We start from the raw sequence: 25,244 nt of genomic DNA on the forward strand, positions 1-25,244 counted from the left end.
ACTTGTGAGGACAAGGCCCTCTCTCTGTATCCTCAGTCTCAGTCAGTCTCTGTCCACCCCAGTCCAGAGTCCCAGAAGCTATTCTGGCTATGTCACTGGAGCCTCCAACCGGCTGCTGTCCGGTTGAAGTTCTTGGGCTGAGAATGCAGCTCCAGGATGGGGTTCAGGGTAGGAGTGGACCGGACAGCCTCCTGTAGCTTCCTGGCATTGAAGCGAGGTCGGCACAGAAAAGGCAGGCGGCTGAGGCAGGCGGGGGGATGCCCCCCATCTCCAAGCCCCACAGGGTGGCCTCTACGGGATTCGGCCAATGACATGCGGTACAACACTGCATCCCACATCCTACAGGCCCTGGAGGCAGGAGGCTGTGGGCCCACAGGAGCTGACACCTCTGGTTGCACGGGTTCCAGGTTCAGTCCTGGCTCTGGAAATGCAGGATCCTCTGCCTCCTCCATCAGCTGCTTCTTTAGGCGTGTCCAGCCACTAAGGCAGGGCTTGGGTGCAACTTTGGGAACAGGGCATGGGTGGAGGTCTGAGGGGCCCAAGGCTTCTGGGAGGCTGGAGACATACTTGGGCTCCATAGCACGGCTGGCTGTGGGCAGCTCCTCTAGGGGTTCTGCTTCAGGAGCTGCAGGAGCTGGGCTATAAGGTGAGGGTCCAGATGAGCGGTAGGTAGGAGCTATGGGCACCACCACCCTAGCGCTAGCCTCTCTGGACGCTGAGGCCTGAAAGCTAGGTGGTGGTCTTGCTACAGGGGCTTCCTCTGGTCCAGAATTGCCTGCCTGTGTCCCATATTCGCCCACTGTGGGCAGTGGGCGAATATGTGCCACTGGGATGAGAGACTGGGTGCTAGCAGTGCAAAGGCTTTTATCCCCATCCAGGGCTATCCTCAGGGACTCAGAACTCCCAGTATGTGAGGATGGGGATAGCTGGATATGTACTTGGGTGATGTGGGAACCACCTGCAGTAGGTGCAGATACATGGGCAAAGCTACTGTGGGGCCTGGAAGTTTCTGGGGCTGGGGCTTCAAGCCTAGGAGGTGCCTTGAAATGAGTTGCCAGAGATCTTTGCTGAGGAAGGCTGAAAGAGAAAGTGGACTTTTGCAGGGGTGAGGCCACGTGGTGAATAATGGGGGTATGTGGGGAGCGGGGAAGAGGGACCACCATGTGAGGGACTTCAGCAGGACGCTGGACTGTGGTTTCCAGGTCATGACTGGCCTCACTCACAGGGGACAGGGACGTACGGAAGGCCCCAGGTGGGGTGGGGGCCATTCCCACCATTTTCTTCCGAGCAGCCTTTCTCAGTAGCTTCTGAAGTCTCTGGTTGTCTTTTCCCGGTTTGGGCAGCAAGGGTGGTGGGGGCCCAGAGTGGGGCTCAGGTCTCAGGTCACCTGCTGCTGGGGGCATCGACACAACTGAAATGAGCATCCCTGGCCTGGAGTAGAGGGAAGAAACAGTCATCAGGCTGGCCCCTCTCCTGCCTACAGGATGGGCTGGGTGTTTTCTTAGTTGTATGAGGGAGAGGAAGAATGTGCAGACTCAGCGCCGAGAAACCCACTTCCCAGGCTCCCCCCAAACTGCAAAGTACCTTCTAACCTTATGCACTAATCACTGTGGGTGGCCTCATCAAACCCTGGTGTGGAGGTGAACTTACAGTGGCTCCAGGCCACCTGGTGGGTGACAAGGTCTAGAACCTGCCTTCAGGGCTCTGTTCTCTATGATAGCCCAGCACAAAGCTGGCCCTATCTGCATGTACCCAGACCTAGAGTAGTGCAGGATGGGAACAGAGACCCACTGATGAACTGCAAGCAAACTGCCTGTGCCTGGCCAGCTGCCGGACAGTGGTAGAGGGCAGGCTGCCTGCAGACACGTGAGGGGCGCCATGCCGTCGCCGGCCTGACCACAGGCGTGTCCATGTGCTTTGAGATGGTGGTGAGGGGTGGCAGCCAAAAGGCTCAGGCAGCTGAGGCTGTATCCTTAGAGGTAGATTGGCCGGAAGATGGGACTAGTTTTTGCTGAGCTATGCTGAATGGGATATCCCCACAGCCCTCTGGCCAAGGGTGGTCCTGGCCAAGCTGCCTGTCTTGGTTTCTGGGCGCCACGTGTTTGCAAGGACATTGACAAATGGCATCTGGATCGAACTGGAGGCCATATGGTTTGGGGTAGAAGGAGGCCTATGACTGCTGCAGTAGGAGTTGGCTCTGCTGAGGCAAGAACAAACACTGGCAAGTGGCTGGAGGGGTCTTCCCACACTTGCTCCCAGCTTCTTTGTTACCTTTAAGAAACTGGGATTTGAGAATTGGGGCAACTTTGGGTTAGGTTAAAGAGGCCTGCCTCAATAGGTAGTCAATATTCCCTTCTGAGCCATCCTGGGCCCAGAATAGAGTTCATCCTTAGAGCAGGTCTCCCAGGTAGCTGACCACTGTAAGCAGGAACTTTCCCAGATAAGAAGGGATATGGAGAGGTCTGATGGCTACTAGGAAAGTAGGGTCATAGAGAGGGGCAGGCCATGCCTTTCCTTCAACCCCAGCCTAATGCACCCTATGCCCTTCCTTGCCTATGTTCCCAGGAGAGACTCCAGCCAGATGCCACTCCCAGCCTTGACTAAGAAGTTGCTTCCTGTTGCCAGTCTGGCCTGCTCTGGAGTCTCTAACAACCCAACTGCCACCTCACCTCCTTTTGCTCCTGGACCCTCTATCTTCTATGACCTCTCATTCTTTCACCAAACCCCCAATTCTGCCTTTCACCATCAGCTAAAAGGACCAGTCCCTAGAGGAGCCAAGAGCTTCCAAAGAAGGATGGAGGAGAGAAGGCCAGCATCCCAACCAGATCCAAGGGGTACCTGTCCCCATGCTGAATGCTTAGGACTCTGAGTCCTGCCCTTCCCTGTTTGCAGACTCCTCATTTTGTGTAATAAAGCACCTTGAGTGGCCCCATGCACTGGCTCTCTTGTGCTCACTAACAGGGAACAAGGTGGTCAGAACAGAAAGTGCCATATCAGTTGACCACCCCATGCTGCATAGCATATATCAGCTCTGTGGGCAACCACTCTGTCTTGTCCTATGGCCTTGCAGTATGTTATGCTCCAGGATCTTAGGTATAGGTGACCCAAGTTGGGGTATCAACAATGGATGTAGCTTACTCTTCTTCTAGAACATTGGTGACACGTCCTTGCCTGAATAAAAGTAAATCTGCTAGCACCTGAACAGGAGTATTTCAGATTATTCCTGATAGTGTCCACTAAGGACAAGTACTGCCACCAGGCCTTCCCACATCTTCAGTTCTCTGAAGGTGTGATGGATGAACAGATAGATGGAAGGATTATTGGACAGGCAGTTAGGCAGATGGGTAGCTGATGGATAGATAGATGGATGGATGGATGGGTGGGCGGACAGACAGGTAGGTAGATATATGACGAATGGATGAGAAGACAGATTAAGGGACAGAAGGGTGAATAACTGATGGATTATTAGATAGCTGAATGGGTGGGTAGATAGGTGAATGATAGATGGGTGATAGATGATGGACAGGTGGGTGATCGGTGACAGATGGAAGAATGTGTGGGCTCATGGGTAAGTGGGTGAACTGATGGACAGAGTGTAAGTAGATAGATAAATGGATGGAGGGGTGAGTGTATAGGTGGAAGGATAGATAACTGATGGTAGATAAAGGGATATATAGATACATGAGTAGCTGGCTGGCTGGCTGGATAGATAGATGGCTGGGTAGATGGAGAAGTGAATGGATAATGGGTGGTAGATGGGTGAATAGATGATGAGTGAATGGATATGCTGATGGGTAAGTAGATGAGTGGGTAGATGGATGTATGCATGGATGGATAGATAGATAGATAGATAGACAGACAGACAAATAGATAGATAGGAAGGTGAGTAGAAAATGGTGAAAAAGGAAGAAGGGAAGTAGTAAATGTGAGAGCTGATTGTGAGGATGAATGTATGTATAGTGGCTGAACAAGTGTGTGAATGACAGTTGGGCTGCAGGATGTTGTCCTCAGGGGCTCCTTCCCCTCACAGGCTTGCCCATTGGCCTCTGAACCCTGTTGCCTGTAGAATCTGGAGATCCTTGACTGATGATGGTCTAAGTTTGACAGTGACATCCACCTAGACATTCAGAATCTTGACTTTCTGAAAGCTTCCAACTCCACTGGTAGAAACACATAGCTCTGTAATATTAAATCTCAGCAAATCCTGCTGGTGAAGCACACAGGTAGATGGACCCATTCCTGCTCACAGCCCCACCATGATAGAACCGTGCTCTGCACAACCAGGAGCTTCTCCCAGGACACAGGACATTCCCTGTCCTCCCTGCTCAGATGAGGTGATGATCAAGGGCAGCAGGCAGAAGCTGTTTCAAGGTCCTTACGGGGACAGGGAGTGAGACCCTAGCATAGGACCAGAATGGGATGTCAAGTGGCAGAGGGGAAAGTGTTTATTACATCATGCTACCCTGATTTTCCCAGCCTTGCTCTTGGGCCTTGGGAGGAGAGTGCATTGTGTGCCCTCTATGTACAATTCTCTCAAATCTTGCTTGGGTCTCAGGTGTGGTGTCTACCTCCTGCTATAACACTGCCCACCTTGCCAAAGACACCAGGACAATGCCATCTCCCTGCTTGTGTCCTGAGGGGCCCAGTAGCTGTCGCTGCTTCTTCCAGGCCCTGCTCAATGTAAAGTCCCATGTACATGAGAAGTGCCCTAATACTGTAGAGCCAATCTATGTTTTTAGAACCAGGAGAAGCTGTCATGCAGGGAGGCAGTTGCTGTTCAGATCACAGCAGCTGTGTCCCAAGTGCCACGTCAGCCAATCCTATCCTGGGCTTGGCAGATCTAGCCACAGTGGGTCAACTAGGGGTGCTGGGTGAAGCTCAGGGTCCAAGATTTCTTCCACTCCCAGTCTGCTTAGCACCCAGATTGTGTGGTCTCTGAGCACCCCACTATCCTGGGAGTCACCCATATTGGCTACTGGAGCCAAGATACTGGAAGGGCAGGCCCTCCTCAACCTCTTCTGTCCTCTAGGCTCAGTTCTTCTTTCACCAACTTTGATGGACCTTCCACAACCACTCTGCAAAGTCTCAAACTCTATTGCTTCTCAGTCTCTGGGAAGAAAGTCCCACTCCCATCCAACAGACTTTGTCTCCCACCCCACCAGGGTCTCCAGTCAGCTGCCAGTTCCCCAGAGAGCCTTTTGCTCTGTCTCCTTTCCCCACCAAACCCCAGCCAAGCCAAGTAGAACCTGTTGTATATTACCTGGCATGTGTTACCTGCTCAAGTCTTTAGTGGCCGGCAGCAGCTGGTCCAGCAGTGCCCACTCTATGCTGTCCTGCTGTACCTTGGGCCTGGTCACCTGAGAAGGAGATGACTGTTGCCCAAAATAAGACCTGCCCTGTCTTTCTGACCTCACTGAGAGTGCCTGCCAAAGGCTTCTGAAATGGGCAGCCACTCTCCCCTGCTGGCCATAAGGAGCCATTACAGAGAGTAGCATACCCATCTATAGACCTCTAAGGACCCCCATTCCTCTCAACCAAGAGCTTCTAGAAGCAAGGGTTCAACATCCACAGACTGCACCAAATCCCTCATGCCTGCTCTCTGTGTTCCTCAGCTGAGGGATGTGCTTTGTCCCAGTAAAACCAGATGAAAGAAAGGGAGGCTGGCCCCACCACAGAAGAGACTGAGTCCCCTTGCACCAGTGTGGGGCTTCATAAACTCTCCATGACTCCCAAGGCCAGATTGAGCTGGACATCCATGCTATTTGAAGCTCACTGAACCCTATCTATCCAAGAACGTGGATGGGTGTGTAGGGAAGCATAGGTTCTGGCCAGGAAGGTTGGGCTAGCCCAGCAGTTCCAGCTTGGGAGCTCTCTGATGGGCAGGTACTTGGAATAGAGGAAAGCAAGAGAAAAGACCTGTTCTATGAGCCAGCGGTTAGAAGACTGGTCCTACCCTGCTTTTGACTACAAGGTGGGCCTCAAGGGTCTCTGGCACTCTATGGCCCCATCTCCAACATATAGGAAGTGGTTGGTGGGTCAATCCCAACCTTGCAGAAACTCTAAGATCCAGCTGAGACTGGGATATTGTGAGTTTCTTGCTGGTCATCCTGATGTCTCTATCCCTAGGATGATAAAGGACAGGAGACCTGTCTGTGTCAGGTCCCCCTGGAGTTCACCTACCATTACTTTATACTTCACATTGTCTTTTTCCCTGAACTGGAAAGATGGGTCCCACCAATTATATCCAACCCATGGAGGTCTCAGAGGGTTGAGGGAGTAAGTGGGAAGTGCCAGGTTGGTCTCTCACTGCTTGGTGCTTTGGTTTCCCTGGAGGCAGGGCTATCCAGGCACACAAGGCCCAGGAGAGGTGTCCATGGTTGGATGGTGCCCCCTGGAGTCTTAAGGAAAGAAAGTCTAGGCACATGGCCAGGCCTGCTTAGAGCCCAGCAAGGCTTTGGTCTCCACGACTTAGTAGGGAACCCCCAGACCAATAACAGGCCCAAACATGACCCAGCCTTGCCCAATCACTGGGGAAGATGGACAACCACTACAAGGTTTATTTAGGTCATCATTTCTCTTGTTTTTTCATGTTATGTGTTCCAATAATGTCCACTTGAAAAAAATAGGCCTGGCCTCTAAGGGGTTTGGTGAGATGCAGGCCAAGAATCCAAGTTCCTTCATTCTGTGGGTGTCTTGTGCTGTCTCTATGATGGAGACATAGGGCAGAGCTACAGAGGTGCCACATAGAGTTATACCCCTATCTTGACCAAAGTACTTACTCATACAAAGCCACCTTGGCCAGAGGAACAGGAGACCAAGGAACTTGAAACCCAGGCTCTGATGACCCCTCCCCAGTACCAGCCTGGCTCAAGAACAAACACCCTTTGGCTCCACCTAATCCAATCCTCCTCCCTCAGCCCATTAAGCATGTGCCCGTTGCTGAGGGGGAGGGTAGGTAAAAATAGCAACTGACACCTTTCTAGGACAGTTGGGGACCTTGCCTCCTCCTCCAGGCATGTCTCCTCCATCCTCTCCTCCTTAGGCCTCCTCCTCTGGATAATTCCTATACTTGGTCAGGGGCCTGCTTGGGCACACCCTCCCCCTCCCCATGCCCCATGCCCCAGCCACCCATCTGCTGACCAATGGGCTGCCAGGGAAGATCAGATGTCACTATAACATGAAGGGGTTGAGGCTGTCGGCCAGTGCCTGCTGCTGATCCTGTCCACAAGAAGCCCCCAGCCTTTCTCAGACTCAACTGCAGGTTGGTATGGATGTGAACAGCGTGTCTAGGAGTGGGTGTTGGGTACCTAACATCTAAGAGACACCCAGATGGGTCCTGGGCCTCATGTTGTGTTATATATTGATGACTAGGAGCATGGTGGCTGAGCCTTGGGTTGACACAGAAGAACTGGCACCCAACCAGAATAAAAGGGCATGGGAGGAGGGAGGGAAGAGTGGGTATTCTGGGAGGCTCAGGAGTAGATCTTACCTCCTAAGGTAAGATCTAGGGAGAAGTGCAGAGGGGGAGACAATGATCCACTCAGGGGATATTACCTAGAGCTCTAGGACTCTCTAGGACTGCCTGCTGGGATGCAGCTGGGTGGGAGCCCCTGTGGGACTGTCTAAGAGTGACCTTAAGGAAGGAGTGGAATTTCAACTCATCCCTGGGGCCCAGGGCTCTGGTCCCTAAGCTACTCTTGCCATTTTGTAGATATGGACTTATCATTCTAGGAAGGAGCTCAAAGGGAGAGATATCTGGGTCAGATCCTTAAGGTTCAGGTCAAGGATAGACAGGAGCCAAGCTGAAGCAGGACGGAGGGGTGGGGTGGGAGGGCCTGGACCTAAGCAGGAAGGTCATGTCTGATTTTGCTTATGCCTGGGAGAACAGGTAGTCCCAAGAGACCCCCATCCTCTAGGCCCTAGCCTTTCTGAATTCTCCAGGCTGGGAACCCTAACTTTCTGAGTGTCAGCGTTTTAGCAATCTTTGGAAATCTTTGGAGGACAAGGGACCAGACAAATTTGGTCAGAGGGTACTGGGCCCAAGGCAGGAAGTGATCAGGGTCCCATAGGAAGTGAGTGGCAGGGCCCCCAGGCCCCTTTAAGCTTTGTCACATTTGAAGGAGTGGAGGTTGGCATGTACCCTAAGGAACCTGACCTCACAGGCTATTTTCATAAACCCCCTTCTAAGGCCAGAACTCAACACGGGACAACTGCTTTCCCTCTCAGTTGTTGATTGGCCATTCCTGCTACCCCATTTCGGCCTCTCCCTGACTTACAGGGATGTCAAAATGGGGGTGGAGAGACCCAGATATGCTCAAGTGGGCCTTCAGGAGCTCTATAGAAGACCAGGAGCCTCAGTTTCCCAACCTGGAATGAGAGCCATTGCTACCTCACTTTGGAAGGGTGCAAGGCAGTTAGTTCTTGCTGGATGCCTCAGGAGCCAGGAAAGGAGCCAAGATGATTGGGTTGCTCTCAGTACCCTGCCCCCCTGCCATCTTGGGTTTCAGGACAGAGGAGTCTTGCTAATTTTGGTGCCTATTTTTGGACACTTCAGCTGCCACTGGCTCCTTATAAATGCACAACCCCACACTACCCCACCCTCTGCTGCTGACAGGTGTGTGGGTCCAGTGGAAAACAGAGGTGGGCCAAAGCAGGGTGAGGTCTCAACACCTCTGCTCCACCTCACTGACCTTCCCACTCCAAAGGGTGTCCCTGGGTAGGTATGCAGAGGGCAATAAAGGAGGAGTTAGAAGGACAGGACTGGTAAGGATCAGAGCAGAATGAGAAGACTGGGCAGCTCTGACTGGGTAGCTTTTTATGGTTGGTGGAGTCTCCCATAGAGGCTCAGGGGTGAGGCAGGGCTGAACCTGGTGCTTGGTCAACAGCCTCCCAGGTATCAGTGGGTTAACTTTGCAGGAAGTCTCAGTAGTCTGGGAAAGCTAATGTTATCAACAGGGCTTAGAAACAGCTCCCACCTTAGCATCAAGCTGCTGGGGCATTTTTAGCCCCTGAACAACCGTTTTCTTATATGTGCTCCCTGGGGGTACCCAGGCTATTGTCTTCAAGTCAGCTGTGTTGTGTTGTTATGAACATTGTTTATCAGACCTCAAGTCAACATTCTGATACAGTTCTGTGAAGGTTCCCAGGCCCCAGGCACTGCAGGCATGCACAGTGACCAGTTCACAGGAACCACCAAGCTCTCTGTCCTGGCAGCCACCATACCTGAGCATGTGCATCCAGTCCCAGACGCCATGCTCAGAGAGCTGAGTTGCTCAATCTATTTAGTACATGCATGTCAAACTCAGGCTTCCTATAGAGAAGTTTCTCAAACCTACCCTGGTGAGTTCAGTCTCCATTTATTTCAGGAGAAAGGAGACAAAGAGACTGAACACTTATGGGCTCTATGATTTGAAAGGTACCTCAGAGAGTTTCAGAGAGCACAAAAAAGGACCTGTGGTACCCTGAAAAGAACTTGGATTCTCAAGAAAAACATGAGGTTTGGACTCATGCAGGGAAGAGAAGACGGCAGACTAAGAATGTCTGTAACCTTGGAGCTGGGCTCACCCATCTTGGGGTGATTCCCTAGCCAGAAGCCATCAATTGAGACCAGTAAGGTGTCCCCAGATCCAGAGGGTCTTGTAGCTCTTACCCCTGACCTGAGAAAGTCTCTGCATTTTGGATGGCTTTCCATGAAAATACTGTCTGTTAAGAGTGGGGTGTATACAACAACCTTCCAACAGCAAGTCAGTTGTGGAATCTAAGTTTACAGGCTGGAGCCAGGGAAGGAAGAAGGGGAATCATAGGGAGAAGGGCTAATGAAGGCGACCAAGAGGTGGCCCTCAATTTGTCTATGGACATCCCCTCTAGGCTCCAATCTCTAAGAGCCTGGCCCCTTATGAGGCTTCTAAATCAAGGCAATTCCTAACTATCCCATCTATTGTCATTCCCTCTTCAGACACAACTCACCGCCACCATGTCTGACGAAGAAACGTGAGTACCCTGCTGTATGGTCACCTCCCTTACTGGTGGAATGGAACCCCTGGTACCTACAGATGTCTGTCCCGGGTCAGAAACTCAAGCTCACCTAGCTTTTCTTCTCTTTTTCTCCCTCCCTCCATCCCCACCACCATGACAGTGAACAAGTCGAGGGTAAGTATCTTCTCTATATTCTCTCTTTTTACTTTCATCTCTAGACAGAAGAGTCACCCTTGGTGGGGAGGGGGGGTAAGCCTTGACTATTGACAGCACTCATCTCTTGGGGACCTCTAGCCCAAGAGTCCCAGACCAGCTAGATCTGTCACTGGGCTCCAAAGATACCTCTCTCCCAAATTGTCTTAAACCTCTGGTATGCATATTTTTCTTCACACTTTGACCTACCCCAACCTATATACCTGTATGTCTGTGATGCCTTGGGGACTCAAGAGTCAGTCTCTGTCCTTGTCACCTTTGGTTACTCATATGACCATAGCAGGACATGACATCTAAAGACATCTTATGTCACCCTTGTGGCTGAGACATTTTTTCCTTCTAAGGCCACAAAGCCTCTGAGAGAGAGAGAGAGAGAGAGAGAGAGAGAGAGAGAGAGAGAGAGAGGGAAGAGAGGTACATATAGGTGTGCTACATGTGTGTTTGTATATGGGGGCCAGAGGTCAACCTTGAATGTCATTTCTCAGAAGCTGCCCACCTCATTTTTTGAGATGGCTGCAACAGGGATAGAGATGGGGGCTTCTTTCACTGAACCTGGAGCTTGATGATTAGCCCAGAATGGCTGGTCAGCAAGCCCTGGTGATCCTCCTGTCTCTGCCTCCTCAGCATTGGGATTACAAGAGTGTGTAACCAGTGTGTAGCCACACTTGGCTTTTTATTTGGACCCTAAGATCCTACTTGGGTCCTCGGGCTTATATGGCAAGCACTTTGTTGACCAACCATCTCCCCAAGCTATCACAGGATCTCTTTGATCTAAGGATCCCAGACCTGATCCCTAGCCAGTAGAAGTATCCAACTATCTGGAGACAGAACAGGCTGGTCCTTCAACTGCCTCACCCTCTCCAGTCCCATCTCTGCTAACTGGGTTCCTTTCTTTTGTTCTATTCTAATACAGAACAATACGAAGAGGAAGGTAACTCAGGAAGCTACAGGCCTCTCAATGCCCATCCTTGAGAAAGCCTTGACAATTAACTCTCTACTTCCCTCATCATTAATGCACCATTAACCACCATCATTCATCATTAACTCTGTTATTGATTAATAATGGCATTATTTAATTAATGGTCAATGGCTTGATCATTAATTAAACTATTAACCTTCTATCTCTTCAACTGATTAATAGACACTCATTAACCACTCACACATGCTCTTTGGTCACTGTGTCCATGGTATGTGAAGTGGGATGTGTTCTGACCATTAAAACTCTTATTCATTAATAACAAGGGTCTTGACCCATGCATTGTAACCCCTCAGAGTCTCTGTAGCATCTCTTCTAGTCTCCCTATCTGTCTCTCTATCTCTGTTTCTGTCTCCATCTCAGCCTTTCTCTATCAGTCTCTCTTTGTCTATCTATCTCTACATTTCTTTGTCTCTCTTCATCATTCTCCATTTCTCTGTTTCTGCCCTTATCCCTTTGTCTCTCCTAGCATCTCTTCTTCACTGTACCCTTGGGCTGCCGGAGACCCCTCCCTGGCTCTGTCGTGCCTGGGCAGGTGTGGGCGGGCAAAGCACTGAGTACCGGTGCACCTGGGAGCAGCCCAGCACAGTGGTTCCCAGGCCTGACAAGCTGTCTGCTCCTGGCACCTGCTCAGCTTAGGGAAGCTTCACACATCTCACCAGACAAGCCATCCTGCAAGGGCTGCCGGGTGCTGTGTTTTCAAAATATTTTGAAAATACCTGCTACCTTAACAACCTGAGCAAACATCTTGCTGCCAGAAGATGAAAAAGCTGGTTTCTGAGTGAGATGTGGTGCTGGGGGGCTGCCCTTTCCCCAGGAAAGTCTAGAAGGGTCCTATTTCCTCAACACCCCTTGACACCAACCTTTATTCCTGACAGCTAGATGGGATCTCCTGGGTCAGAAATGGTCTGAGCACAAGGAGTTTCCCCAAAACACATGGGTTTTGTCCATGGTCCTCACATATCCTGTAGAGCAAAATCACAACCACCCAGACATGGGATAAAGGGTGTAGAGGGCCAGGCCTAAGGAAGACACAAACTTAGCGTCCTGGGAGAGACAGCAGTGGCTGATGTTCGAGGGCCCCTACTCACTGTGGCTAGCTGCTATAGGCCAAGAATGGGAATCTGTCCTGCTCACTATACATAGCCCAAGAAAGCCCAGGAAATCCCCTATTCCTAATGTCTGTCCTTGTTCATTCTCTCTCCTACATGCCATCTCTCTGTCACCTTTGCTCACCCTCAGAGGAGGCCCAGGAAGAAGGTGAGTTGGCTTAGGACACCCTCCCCCATTTGCCCTTGTGGTCTACCCTAATGATGAACTTGGTGTAACCTTCCCTCTTACAGGGCTGTGACCTCAGCCCATGTCTCTAAGGGCCTGCTGTGTGCTCCTTTCTAATCCTATCCTCTCTCCTCCCTGTCACCCTGCACTCCCTGGCATTCCTCGGCCACAGAAGTCCAGGAGGAAGGTATGAGGATACAGGACTTCTGGTCCCCATGTGGAGCCCAGGGTCTGGCTGGAGCCATGTGGTGTGGGGAAGAGGGCAGGGAAGCAAGGAGGCGCCAGCCAACCAAGGAGCCCCCCATGTGGCCCCACATAACCCACTAACCAAGGCCAGTGCTTGACCAAGAGAATGAGGGCTCCAAGAATCTCCATAAACAACACAGCTGCCCCAACTTCTGCCAGATGCTTCCAACACTAGGGGAGGCAGCCTAGTGCAAGAGAAGTGGGAGGCTATAGAGCCGGGTGTAGATTGAGCACCCCTTCCGCAGAGAAGCCAGTGAAAGCCCATGGTGGTGACTAAGACCTTTGCTAGGCCAGACTCACTAGGCCAAGTGTCAGAAGAGCTTAGGTCATTAGGGAGAGATGCAGGAATAGCCAGAGGTCCTGATTCAGGGCCTGATGTGAGGACAGTCCAAGGTCTCCCCCCTAGTAAATTTCTCTAGCCTGTGACCCCATCAACCCAATCACAGGCCCACCCCAACCCTGTTTAGGAGCTACCAGACAAAGGCCCAAGGAAAGGGATATTTTGCACCTAGCTCTGGGAAAAGAGGTGTTTGGGACAGGCCTTGGTTCTGCTCTCCTTGGGCACCAGAGCCTCCAAGTAGGCTGCAACTCTAGGCCAGGCCTGGCTGAGGGCAGACAGGAGGTGGGTAGACACTGCAACTAAAGCAAGACCCAAAATCCCAACCCTCATCTCAGTTCCTCCACTTGTGAGAAAGGACAGGTTGGGGGTGGGTGAGTTTGGTTCTCCTCAGCCCCTCCAATTCCCAAGTTCTGAGTGGGCCCCAGAATCTGGGTTATGGGAACAAGGGTGGCAGGACCACAGCTAACTCTGACAGTATCTTGCTCGCTTCCTGCACGTATCCCACCCCTCGGTGACCGGCTGTTTCCTTTTAACCTGGATCCCTTCTCTGACCTCTGACCTCTGACCTCTGACTCGCGGTTTTGCCTCTTGTTCCATGGCCCTCCTTAGCCCCTGAACCAGGTATGTGACATGACTTCAATGCCACATGACATATGTGGCCCTGTGGGTATGTGTGCAGGAGCCAGCCAATAAGGAACAAGAGGGTGCCGTGTAACTCACCCCATCTCTCCTGTACACCTATCCCTCCCTGCCCCTCTCCACACTACCCTCCATTCATTCATTCTCTCTCCTCCCTCCCTCTCTCCTCTCCTGGTGCTGCTCCACAGAAGAAGTCCAAGAAGGTAGGTCCAGGTCCACCTCTCAGCGCCACAAAGAGCTTTCCCCTCTTTCCTCTCCCCTCTGTGACTGCCTGCCTTCCACCCACTTTCCAATGTACCCAGTGCCAACTAAGTCCTGCTGGCCTCTGGGATGAGGACAGTACAGAATAGGGAAGCTAGCCCGGCCTGCTGGTCTACATGGCTGACAGTGGCAGTCTCCAGTCACATTGTTTAAGGGCAAGGAGAAAAAAGGCAACATATAGGCTATTCTGGGTCTATAGAGCAAGCCTTAGGAAGGTGGTACTGGAGACCCCCTGGGACCCTCCGGGAAGCAAAGCATAGAGGCTGGATAGGTAGCCTCCAACTTACCCCAGATATCAAGCCAGAGGGAGGAAAGTAAGGAGGGGCGAGGCTGAAGGGAGGGTGGAGGGGCAAGTGGGGTGAAACAGAAAGTCAGGCTGAGGCCCAAGGTAGGGATGTCACAGACCTGGAACAGCCAGGGGCCATGCATGCGAACAGGCAGGCAATCAGTCAGATCCCAGCATCCCACCCAGTGCCTGGGCCTGAGCCAGACACACCCATCAAGCAGAGTTGACAGGGGTTTGGGGGGGGGCAATTGTTAGCCTAGCAGCAAGGCTGCTTACCCTGGGGAATGGAGGAGGAGCTGAACTCAGGGGTGGGGGGGGGGCATTTCAGTCCCTCTACTTACACATGCTTTCAGGCTCCTGGTGGCTGAGCCTGAGCGGAAGCATCTGGATAATGCTAGGAGAGAGACCCAGGATGTTCTCAAGCCACACATCTTGGGTCACCAGGCCACCCTGGGACCAGAAGTGAGACTGGCAGGCAAATGGACAGACAGGAAGATGGAGAGACAGAGCACAGGGGAAATCTTACCTTGCCACTATGCAGCTGCCTCTCATGCAACTCTAGGGAGCACCCCATCCTTCCCTGTCCCCAGAATCTCATAAGGGGAGGGTGAGTCCACCAGGCCCTTAACTTCCTCCTTCAGGCCACTCCCCTTGGCCTCATTCAGGAGTAGCTCCACAGTACCCCACTGCTGCCTGATCGGCCACTCCTAAGACATTAGGCAGGAGTGGCATGAGGCTTACCAGCAGATCCAAGCAGCCTATTCAGGTAGTGCTGCCACATGCTTTGGTTGTTAAGTAACCATGTGTCTTTTGGAGGGCTGAGAAATAGTTATTCCAGAAGGGCACTGGGCAGAACCTGCCGACAAGACCCCCACCCAAAGCTCGGATGGGGCCTGCTGGCTCCTGGTCAGGTGCAAAGGTGCTGGGAGTCACAGATGCTTGCCCTGCCAGGTCTTACTGTGTTCCAGGCAGATAGTGTACATACGCCAGTGGCTTTGCTTCCGCCCAAAGCTAGAGCAGGGCTGAAGGACAGTGCAAGGAAGGGTGATACTGAGAAGCTGCAGGCCCTGTCTGGTCAGTACCAGCCACAACCTCTGTGGGAATGGGTCACACTCAGAGAAAGCAGCCCTTACTCAGGGCAACCAGCTCGGGCAGGGTTCTAAGAGAGGCCCCACCAAGACTCATGGGAAAAGGACTCTCAGGGGTCAGAGGGCAGGTTCCCAGGATCAGGAGGCCCCATCCTAAGGGCTGAACCTGTCTAAACTCACAGATATGAATGAGCCAAAAATATTTTTTGGATCTCAGGCAGGCTCTATGAACAAAGGCTTTTACAAGGAGTTTTAAATAAAGTGATTGTAAAAACCATAGCATGTGCCCAAGTATAAAACTATGAAGTGGAAAGTAATGGAAGGTTCCGTGACAGCCGGAAGGGAGAATAGCCTCAGAACTGTCCCAGTACCACACCTAGATCCAGTCACCACGTTGAGCAAGGCAGGTCCCTAAGTTCTCTACTCAGCCAAACCTTCTTGCCCAACATGCATAAAGCCCTAGGTTCAATACCCAGTACTTCCTAAACCAGATGTGGCAGAACATATCTGTTATCACAGCCTTTGGGAGGTAGAGGCAGGAGGATAAAGAGTCCAAAGTCATCCTTAGCTATACTGAGAGTTAGGGGCCAACCTGGACAGCAAGGGTCCATGAAGGTGGCCAAGCCTGTGGGAAAGTATAGGAGCTGCCCTGCCACCCTCAGGCACGGGGCCCTGTGCGTGCCTGCCTCTGCTGTTCATGTGGCCACCGCTGTTGTGTGGCCTCTGCACTTCTGCAGCTGCGCGGCTTTTTTCTTGCATGTGCGCTTGCGCCCACACCATGAAGATGCTGTCGCCGAGGAGGAGCAGGAGGAGGATGAGGAAGGTAAGGCCTGCCAGCCGCTGTTGCAGCCCCTTGCTCCACCTGCACAGGACTCTGGCTCTGCCTGTGTGAGGCGAGAGGATCCAATGGCCCAGTGTCTATGCCGCTGACTTCCTAGCCCTTTCACTCTATCTGTCCCTGTGTCTGTCTTCCTTTTCTCCCTGGCATGGGACCTCAAGATGCTGAGGCTTTACGTGCATCCGCCATGGAGTTAGGGGGCCAGGGCCAAGACATGTTGTTGCTCAGTAGAGATAACCAGCATCTTAGATGCTGACTTTCCAGAAATCTGTCCTCCAGGCCTCTTGTCTTCCTACCTTTCCCTCCCTCCAAGCCCTCTGGGGACATATATGTCTTGCTGTGGTTTCTCCCTTCAACCCCACACCCTTCTTAGAGCCCATGGGAATTCACAGGCTTCCGAATAATTGGGTGGGTCTGGGTGGGTTGAATAGAAACCCCCATCCTGGTGCTTCCTGTGGCAGGAAGGACCATCCTATCTGACCTGATCTCTTTCTTCCTTTCCCCATGTTGGCTGTCATGACTAGAGGAGAAACCAAGACCCAAGTAAGTGTGAGATCTAAGCAGTGCTATGGGGGATGCCAGAACAGGGCAGGCTGGGAGGCCTGGGACTGTTTTAAAAGAAAATCCCAAATGGCAGAAGATGATAGGGACCAATGAATAAAAAGATAGTAGATGTGGTTTTTCCCCATCAGCCAGTGCAGTCAAGAAGGAGGGCAATGGCCATTGAATCAGGCTCAGAAGTGGGATGGAAGGCATCCCATATCTGCCATGCCTGGCCATGCTGAGAGACTGCCCAGGTCTCTAGATATATATGGGGGACAGGCTTGAAGGGCAAGTATCTTCTACTTGAGATGAGATTCCACCCTGGATTGACCTGATCCAAAATGGAGCTGAGCCCCCTGTGAGCCACTCCATGGAGGTTATACCCTAGCCTCTCTCACTCACTTGTGAGTACACCGGGGGGCAGTTGAATCCAGAATCTTAGAATTGCAAGCCCACAACCCTCCATATATAACCCCTTTTTGTCCCTTTAAGCCTTTGTGCCCATTGCACACTCTGGTTGAACTTTTGGTACTTGCCTCTCCCTCCCCATTCTTGAGAGAAGAGTAGAGCTAGGTGAAGAGTGTGGCTGCCCAGACTTCTCCCTTGAATGCTGTTTTAAATCAAGCTCACATAAAGTAATGCAGGATTGTGAGATAGTTTCTCATCTTAGAGAAATTATTTATGTTCTCAATATGAAAATAAAACACCTCATTAAGAAAATTTGGAAAATACATAAAAGTCAAACGAAGAGAGGGAAAAATCCATCCATAATTCACCCACCCACCCACCAGCCAGCCTGTGGAAAGGATCAGGGAGAGGAAAAACGGTCTTTATTTCTTCCTGCTCTTTTTCTACACAGAGTTCTTGGAAAATAAAGATCTTGACTATGTTTTTTCAAGCACGGGACTGTCTATATAGCCTTGAATTCCACTTTTAAAAAAATTTAGCACTATTCATAAGTAATTTTCCATGTTTTTACATAGTCTTCCTAAATATTTTGAATGGCCACATAATATTCCATCAATTGGACAAACCATAATTTTCCTAACCATTCCCCGATCACAGGCTTCTCCCCAATATTTTACAATCATAAATAACGCTGGTCAGAAAGCATTTTCCATCTTGAGGGCTATTTGCCTAGGCCACATTCCCAGAACTGGAATTACTGGGTCAAAGAGGACCAGTGCTCTGAAGACTTTGACATTCACTGCCAAGTTGCTTTCCACCAGGGCCCAGCCAAGGCAGTCTCCTACGTGGGCTGTGAGCAGTCTTGTGTCCCACACTCTCCTTGCCCAAAGGCGGGAACGGGTGTCTGCCCCTCACCCGTTGATGAACAGCCAACCACATCTCATGGTTGCCTTAGCATTCCTCCGATGGCACCACCACTAACTGTCCGTGTTTGGTAACTGGTCGTCTTTCTTTGCAAGTCAGTGGCTTGTGCCCCTTGCTCGTTTATCTCATGGCAGACACGTCTCCGTGTTTGCTTAATCGTCCGTTTACTCGGGGATATAAATCTTCTCTGTATTTGCTGAAAAGTTGTTTTTTTTTCAGTCTGGTTTTTCCCCTCTGCGTTTCGATTTTTGCTCTTTTTTTCCCCCCACATACATAAGTTTTTCATTTGCACAGCATCATCTGTACAGCTTTCCCTTGGAGGGAACTTCAGGGCTTCAGAGCTTAGAAAAATCCCTTCCCTCTCCAGGTTTTGATCGCTCTTCAGCTCCCCTTTCTTCTGTGGCCTGCTTCTAAAAGCCGCAGTTGTCTGGGCTCGCTGCTCCATCTGGAATGTGTTGGCAAGAAGAGGGGGTCGCACCGCCAGCGGGCTGGGGGCTCCTTTTCCCCTTACAGGCTCGCCTTCATTTGAACGCCCAGAAAGAAAGATTTAAAACGTGTTCAGAGCCACAGCACAGGTCTCACCCCAGAAACTGATGCCAGTCACTGCCCCTGGAGGGCTTGTGGTGGCCACCCTGCCTTCTACTAGTACTTGATTACATTTGTTTATGTGTCTGAGAAAGGTGGTGTGAAGCTGTGAGCAAAGCAGAGGTGGACACAAACAGCATGACACTTTCTAAAAAGGAACAAACTATTCCTGGGACATGGGCTAGAAACCCAAGAACAAAGAGCCAGGCAAAGCTGCTTTAGTAGAGGCATGCTCTGTTGGGTGCCAGGGTGCAAGAAAGAGGAAGAGGCCAGCCTAGATTCGAGGCCGGCTGGCCTCCACTGTGGGAAGGTTCCAGTTGTCCCTGCTTATGAAACAACCTCTGTATCTCTTCCCCAGACTTACTGCTCCTAAGATCCCAGAAGGCGAGAAAGTAGACTTCGATGTAAGTTTATGGGGTCCAAATCACTCCATTCCAACCTCCAGCCTTTGAACTTTAGGCTGGGCTTCAGGTCAAGTCTTCCCAAACAGCCAGAAGCAAGGTAGCCCATCTTTACACCACATTCCCATAATTTGTTCATATACCCAAGGACATATAGGTCCCTTCCCTTCTCCTCCACCCATTCTTGTACCGGCCCATCCATCCACTCATCCACCTATCCTTTGACTCTACTGTCTATCATTTTATCCACCCATCCATCTATCCATTTATCTCTTCAAACACTCAGCCATGTATGCAGCATGTCAATCTTGCGTTCTCTTCTCTGTTTGGCCCAAAGGGACATCTCTGAGGATGATAGAGCTAAGTCTTGAGACAGGTCACTTTGATGATGGTACTGGCTTCATGATTCAGGGCCTGGATTCCTCCACAGAAAAGGCATTATCTCCACCCTGGGGTTCCAGACTAGGCCACTCTGGGCCTCAGGAAAGTGTCCCTAGCTGCAGGTGGGTCCCAGGCTGGCCAGGAGGGGTAGAAAATTTTCTCGTGCCCCCAGGATATCCAGAAAAAGCGACAGAACAAGGACCTCATGGAGCTCCAGGCCCTCATTGACAGCCACTTTGAGGCTAGAAAGAAAGAAGAGGAAGAGCTGATTGCGCTCAAGGAGAGAATTGTGAGAACTGCCTGCCCTGGGAGGGGGTTGGGTGCTCCTGCAAGGACTGGGCATGGCAGGGAAGGGCTGACCCTTTTGCCCTCTGGGCCACAGGAGAAGCGCCGGGCAGAGAGGGCTGAGCAGCAGAGGATCCGCGCTGAGAAGGAGCGGGAGCGCCAGAACAGACTGGCGGTAAGGACTGTGTCACCCTGTGGCCTCCAGTCTGTATAGCCAGGGAAGCACAGGATCTTGGGCCTTTCTTTCACTGTGGCCCTCTGTTGCGCCAGAGCCATGGGTTAATGCCTCTTGCTGTACAGACACACACACACACACGCACGCACGCACGCACGCACGCACACACACACACACACACACACACACACACACACACACACCAAATCAGCCTCTTTCTGGAAGTTTCTAAGTCTAGAGCTTGTCTTTGAAGCCCCTGAAAATCTTGGGGGTGGGGGCTCCATCCACAGGAGGAGAAGGCCAGAAGAGAGGAGGAAGATGCCAAGAGAAGAGCTGAGGATGACATGAAGAAGAAAAAGGCACTGTCCTCCATGGGTGCCAACTACAGCAGCTACCTGGCCAAGGTAAGGAACACTCTCAGAGCCCCGAAGGTGGCCTTCAAGTGGGGCTGGTGTTTGTGCCATGTGCCTCCTGAGACTGGATGCCTTATCACCTCTCCCTTCCCCAGGCTGACCAGAAGAGGGGCAAGAAGCAGACAGCCAGGGAGATGAAGAAGAAGATTCTTGCAGAAAGACGCAAGCCTCTGAACATCGACCATCTTAGTGATGACAAGCTGAGGTGGGGTGGCCCTCCCAAGTGGTGGTAGGCCCTTCCCCAAAAGAACTGAGTCACAGCTCTCTGTGGCAGCTGGCCCTGCCTTTCTGGTTTCATCCTATCAAACCTCCTCTCCTCCATCTTCCAGGGACAAGGCCAAGGAGCTCTGGGATACCCTGTACCAACTGGAGACCGACAAGTTTGAGTTTGGGGAAAAGCTGAAACGCCAAAAATACGATGTGAGTCCAAGCCATCTCTTGTTCTTGGGCCTGCAGGGTCTTAGTCTCCAGGGAGGTCAACTGTTTCCCCACAGGCCACTTGAAACCTGGCTCCACTGAGCCCAGCTGGGGGCCACTTCTGGAAGCCATCCTTCATGGGAGGCCCCTTATATCAGCTTGACCTACATCTGAATTGGTCAATGCTGTAGCCAGAACTATTATGGGTGATCACACTGCTGAGGTCTCCATGACATCTGCCTCCTCGGGGCAGGCAAGCATTCAGACAGGGTGACTGACACCTTTACCTGAACCTGGGAAAGGGAGTTTAGTACTGTGTCTCCTCTGGGGCTCAAAGAATCTGGAATGGGGTTGCAACCTTCATAGGTATGAGGGTAGGGTAAGGAGCTGCAGAGATGGGCAGGGTCATGTGTGATGCAGGGAATGGCATTCATCCTGGTGTCCAGTATGCTTACTGCAAATGCAAACATCTTAAGTCCACTGTCCTTCCCTCATGGCCCTCCAGTGCTGAGTGGAGGGAGAGTTGAGAACTCAGGCAGGAGCACCTCCCACAACCATCAAGATAGAAAACCTACAAGTCCTGGCTCCTTGGTCTTCTGGGTAGATGAGATGGGTCTTAGATGCTCAACTTTGAAGAGCCTTGGTCTCCATACCTCCGTTGTTGGCCATCTCTAAAAAGAGACTCAAGGCTACCCCAGGAGATAGCTCAGAGAAGACGCCACCAAGCAGAGGCCAGGCCACTCTTCTCAGTAACAATAGCTGAGTCAGGAACCCAGAGCCTCCAGATACACTCTGCCCATGTCTGGTCTCCTGGGTTCACAGAGCCTGATTATCCATCAGAAGCCTGGCCCCATACTTATCTGGTCCTTGTAGCCTCAGCTGCCCACCCAACCTGGTAACCATTTCCATTTTTCTAGATCATGACTGTCCGGGCCAGAGTGGAGATGCTGGCCAAGTTGTGAGTAGGCAGAGCCAGGCTTGTGGGTGTGCAATGCTCTCAGCTAGCCTCTCGCATGGCAAAGATCTGGGTTGTTGAGGACATTGGTGGCAAAGGGCTTTTTCCTTTTGCCACAGCTCCTCCCTCCTGACCTCAGCTGGTGGCTCTGAGGCCGGCCTGATGCCCTTGTTGGCAGACAAAAAAGGAAGGATCTTGCCTTCCCAGAGTTCCACTTGGGGCCAGGGCCTCTAGGCTACCAAGTCTGGAGCGGGTACCATGGGCCAAGGAGCAGGAAGGTCAGGATCAGGAGTCAGAGGTGGAACCTTGGGAGGTCTGGAGGCATCACCTCCACCCTGCCCCTTGCCTTGCCTGCATCCTGCCACAGCCCCAAGGTAAGTGGTTAGTTGGGAGCTGCTCTGTGTGGTAGCTAGAGAGAGCAAGTCAAGTCACAGCCCGAGGACAAACAGTACTCTCTCACAAAGGAGCCAGGACACAGTAAGGAAACTGGCTCAGGAGACTGCGTCCCTGCAATGAGGAGATGCCACAGTTGGCCAGCCCTGTGGTAAAGATATGTGTCCCCTGGCCAGTGCCCAGCTGGGCTTCCCAGGTCTCTGTCACAGTAAGTCACCTGTGTTGTTACAGATTACTACCCTCAGGAGCCGCATTGACCAAGCCCAGAAGCAGTAAGTAACCAGTCCATTTAATCGCTCTGTGCTGGGCCCAGAGTCCCCTGGGTCAGTTACCTGCAACCCTACCCAGGACCTAGACATTTTTAGCTGGTCTCTGAATAAGGGTTCTTGGTGGCTGGCCCTTAGCACAGCAATAACAAGACTAACTGGGCCCCGGGATCCACTGGCTCCTTCCTCTCCTGCATTCAGGAGGCGCCATTAGTCATTCCTTTCTCCTCTATGATGTGCTGGCCAGCAGGAAGACTAATAGGGTGTGATAGTGAACACCTACAATCCCAATACTTCTCCAGCGTTGGGAGCAGAATCAAGAGTTCAAGGCCAGCCTGGGTTCCATGAAACCCTATCTTCGTTAACAAGAAAAGAAAAAAAGGAGTGGGGAGTAAGGGTATAGTTCAGTTGATAGATGCTTGCCCAGCATGCACAAGGCCCTTAGTTAGATCCCAGTACCTTAGTTGGAGTACATCCATAATCCTAGCACTTTGGGAGGGAGGCAGAGACAGAAAGATAAGAAATTCAAGATCAGTTGCAAAGTAAGCTCCAAGGCCAACTTAGGATATATGAGATGGGAAGAGAGAGACAGAGAGAGAGAGAGAGAGAGAGAGAGAGAGAGAGAGAGAGAGAGAGAGAGAGAGAGAACTGACTCCACAGGAGTGTAACCCTTCCACACAAAGAATCATGTCCCATAGGACTCCAGGACCTGTTCCTACAGTGACCCTCACCAGGTTCCGAGTTTGGTATAATGCTGAGAGTCTGTGAGCCTGGACATGGGATTGTTACACTCCAAGGACAGGATCAAGTGGAACTGCTTAGATTTCCTGTTTCTTGGGACTTTTCTCCCTCCTTCCACACTTCCATGAGATTGCTCCTCCAGGGGAAGGGCTATAGGCTTGAATCTTTAATGGGTGGATTGGAGGGTCATGACAGGATAATTTGATGAGGTGCTACATGCATGTGCATGTGAGTGTGTGCACGTGTTACAATGCTCAAGGTTTGTGAGGACACAACATCATCAGCCCAAGGTCCTGCTAGGCTGGCTTCAAAGCTCGTGTACTTTTATCCTCCAGTCAGTCCAGACTTTTACACAGCACTCATCCTGCTTTCAGCTTTCTGGGGTACAGAGGGCCTCAGATAATAAGATGCCAAGTCCTGGGGGCCAGCACTTTTAGCTGCCTTCTGAAAAGCACAGGCTTTTCAAAACCAATAGTGTTTAAAGCTTGGGTGGCATGGGTCAGTCTGCAGTATTCCCCCTGGCCAAGGCAGGACAACAAAAGGTGAGCCCAGGTAACCGGCTAACCCTGTCCTAACCACACTAGTGTCCGGGCCTTCTCAGGCCCGCTGCAGGTGAGTCAGCTCCTACTGCTCAGGCTGGAGCGAAGTGTGTGCATTGGAAGTGGGGACAACAGCTTGGGGAGACAGGAGCCACAAGTCTTCACTAGCTCTTTGGATACTCTGTCCCTTAAGCACAACTTGCTTTCCATTTGCAGCAGCAAGAAGGCTGGCGCCACAGCCAAGGGCAAAGTCGGTGGGCGCTGGAAGTAAAGGAGCCAAGAGGTGCATTGCAGCAGAGACCCTGCACCCTGACTCCTGCCAGGCCCATTATTCCAGCTCTGCACCCTCCAACCCTCATGCCCAGGCTTTTTCTGGAGCTCAGGGCCCATTCTGCCTCAATGCCCTCATCTTCTGGGGTCTGGGAATAAAGTTGTCAGACTCCCCTCTACTGTGTATGTGCTGTCATGCATAAGGGGTCTAGGGAGGTTGGGAGATGGTGCTACAGGACAGGAACACTACGGAAGCACGTGTCAGAGCAGCCCTGGAAGACTCAGGGTATCTTAGCTGCTTTTAGCAAGTGAGGCTCAACTACACATGGTGCTGTGCCCTAATGTATCTCCAGAACTTGCCTGTAGCTATTCTCAGAGGCTTTTTACTCCCAGGGCGCCTTGTGTCCCCTTGTGTCCCCTGCATCAGAGCCCTCCATGTTACATGGCTGCCTGAGCAGTCCAAAGCACTGTTTAAAGAAGAAACAGCCCAGCCTTGGGAGGGTTAGGGAGGAAGGCTGGCTGCCTGGAGACATTGCAGACACCCCGAAAGGGGGGAGGCGAGGGGGAGCTCCAGCTAGCACATCAAGGGGGGAGAGGAATGCAGGAAAGCACGTTTCCCACGAGGGAGCAAGCTCGGCAAACAGCGTTCTCCTATATTACAGGGAACACAGAACACAACTGTGCAATAAATTTGAAAGTCCTGACCAAATAGAATTATGGAAAATATAAATCACAGAAATTGGATCAAGACGCAGAGCCCTGCACAGCGAGGTATTCATAGAGGAAGGGGCTTATGCACAAACACCTCCAGGAAGACTGGGGAGGCAGGGCAGCCGCAGCCAGTGAATGAAAGACAGGGAATGCAGTCAGCCCTCACCAGGCCCCTGAGGGGAACAGACAGAGAGCACATGTAGTCCAGTTGTACAGCACCCCAAGAGAGAGCAGTGTGGCCCTATCTGTACATGCACCTCAACACACACAGTGGCACAGACTCCATCTCTATGTGCCCAACAGAGAGTGGTGTAGACCGCTTGGGTGTGTACTCCAAAGTACATGGTTCCTGTGTGAAACACACACACACACACACACACACACACACACACACACACACACACTTGCACCAAAAGGACTGTAAATACATTGTATGATGATTCAGTATCTGGATGCTCTGTGTCTAGCATATACACAGTATTAAAGAACAAAAAGTTGTTCAGTGACCCTGGCTGTGGTCCAGTGGAGAATGTTCTATGAGCACCAAGCTTTAGGGACAGCAGCACACCTTGCAGTGGAAAAACTGGGATCAGCCAGTTTGGAATGGGCAGGGAAACCAAAGGGCAGGAGTGGACAGTGATTGAGACATCAGGTCAGGGCAGAGGACTTTGACTAAGTAAACCTCACATGATGCTGC

The 25,244-nt window shown here is 51.6% G+C and overlaps 3 protein-coding genes across 9 annotated transcripts in view; 2 read left to right on the plus strand and 1 right to left on the minus strand.

The window, feature by feature from the left end:
• Positions 1-2,932, plus strand: part of Lsp1 (lymphocyte specific protein 1) — a 33,931-nt gene extending 30,999 nt beyond the window's left edge. For all 3 annotated transcript variants that reach the window (XM_051193420.1, XM_051193418.1, XM_051193419.1), the window contains one exon: positions 2,566-2,932. In XM_051193420.1, the coding sequence (XP_051049377.1) occupies positions 2,566-2,604 (39 nt within the window). In that variant the 3' untranslated portion in view covers positions 2,605-2,932. The remainder of the gene's footprint in view (positions 1-2,565) is intronic.
• Positions 4-14,836, minus strand: Prr33 (proline rich 33). Of its 2 annotated transcripts, none has more exons than XM_051193414.1 (3): positions 14,741-14,836; positions 5,275-5,357; positions 4-1,431 (listed from the first exon to the last, which is right to left on the minus strand). In XM_051193414.1, the coding sequence occupies exons 1-3, from the start codon at positions 14,810-14,812 to the stop codon at positions 93-95; spliced, it is 1,494 nt and encodes a 497-aa protein (XP_051049371.1). In that variant the 5' UTR covers positions 14,813-14,836; the 3' UTR covers positions 4-92. The 2 variants fall into 2 exon arrangements, with proteins under 2 accessions (XP_051049371.1, XP_051049372.1); XM_051193415.1 differs by having other exon boundaries at positions 5,261-5,357.
• Positions 7,108-24,015, plus strand: Tnnt3 (troponin T3, fast skeletal type). 4 transcript variants are annotated; one of them, XM_051193424.1, is made up of 14 exons: positions 7,108-7,261; positions 9,956-9,990; positions 10,136-10,149; positions 11,102-11,119; positions 12,407-12,424; positions 16,665-16,683; positions 18,959-19,004; positions 19,555-19,671; positions 19,765-19,842; positions 20,133-20,246; positions 20,351-20,460; positions 20,585-20,675; positions 21,590-21,630; positions 23,783-24,015. In XM_051193424.1, exons 2-14 carry the CDS (start codon positions 9,974-9,976, stop codon positions 23,835-23,837), a joined length of 738 nt encoding a protein of 245 aa, XP_051049381.1. In that variant the 5' UTR covers positions 7,108-7,261; positions 9,956-9,973; the 3' UTR covers positions 23,838-24,015. The 4 variants fall into 4 exon arrangements, with proteins under 4 accessions (XP_051049381.1, XP_051049380.1, XP_051049379.1 ...); XM_051193423.1 differs by lacking the exon at positions 21,590-21,630 and adding an exon at positions 22,252-22,292 and having other exon boundaries at positions 7,109-7,261; XM_051193422.1 differs by lacking the exons at positions 7,108-7,261; positions 9,956-9,990; positions 10,136-10,149; positions 11,102-11,119; positions 12,407-12,424 and adding an exon at positions 15,897-16,125.
• The last annotated feature ends 1,229 nt before the right edge of the window (positions 24,016-25,244 follow it).

Source organism: Phodopus roborovskii, unplaced genomic scaffold (genome assembly GCF_943737965.1).
Source record: "Phodopus roborovskii unplaced genomic scaffold, PHOROB, whole genome shotgun sequence".
NCBI lineage: Eukaryota > Metazoa > Chordata > Mammalia > Rodentia > Cricetidae > Phodopus > Phodopus roborovskii.

Bases quoted from the DNA above. Each gene is read 5' to 3' on its own strand.
- Tnnt3 (XM_051193422.1), top strand. From the start codon at position 15,912: ATGAAGGTGGCCAAGCCTGTGGGAAAGTATAGGAGCTGCCCTGCCACC. The intron at 19,843-20,132 runs GTAAGGACTGTG...CTCCATCCACAG, and splicing joins AGCGCCAGAACAGACTGGCG to GAGGAGAAGGCCAGAAGAGA. The intron at 21,631-23,782 runs GTGAGTAGGCAG...TTCCATTTGCAG, and splicing joins GTGGAGATGCTGGCCAAGTT to CAGCAAGAAGGCTGGCGCCA.
- Prr33 (XM_051193414.1), bottom strand. From the start codon at position 14,812: ATGAGATTCTGGGGACAGGGAAGGATGGGGTGCTCCCTAGAGTTGCAT. The intron at 5,358-14,740 runs GTAAGATTTCCC...TCTCCTTCTCAG, and splicing joins GGCAGCTGCATAGTGGCAAG to GTGACCAGGCCCAAGGTACA. The intron at 1,432-5,274 runs GTAACACATGCC...CCTCTACTCCAG, and splicing joins GCCACTAAAGACTTGAGCAG to GCCAGGGATGCTCATTTCAG.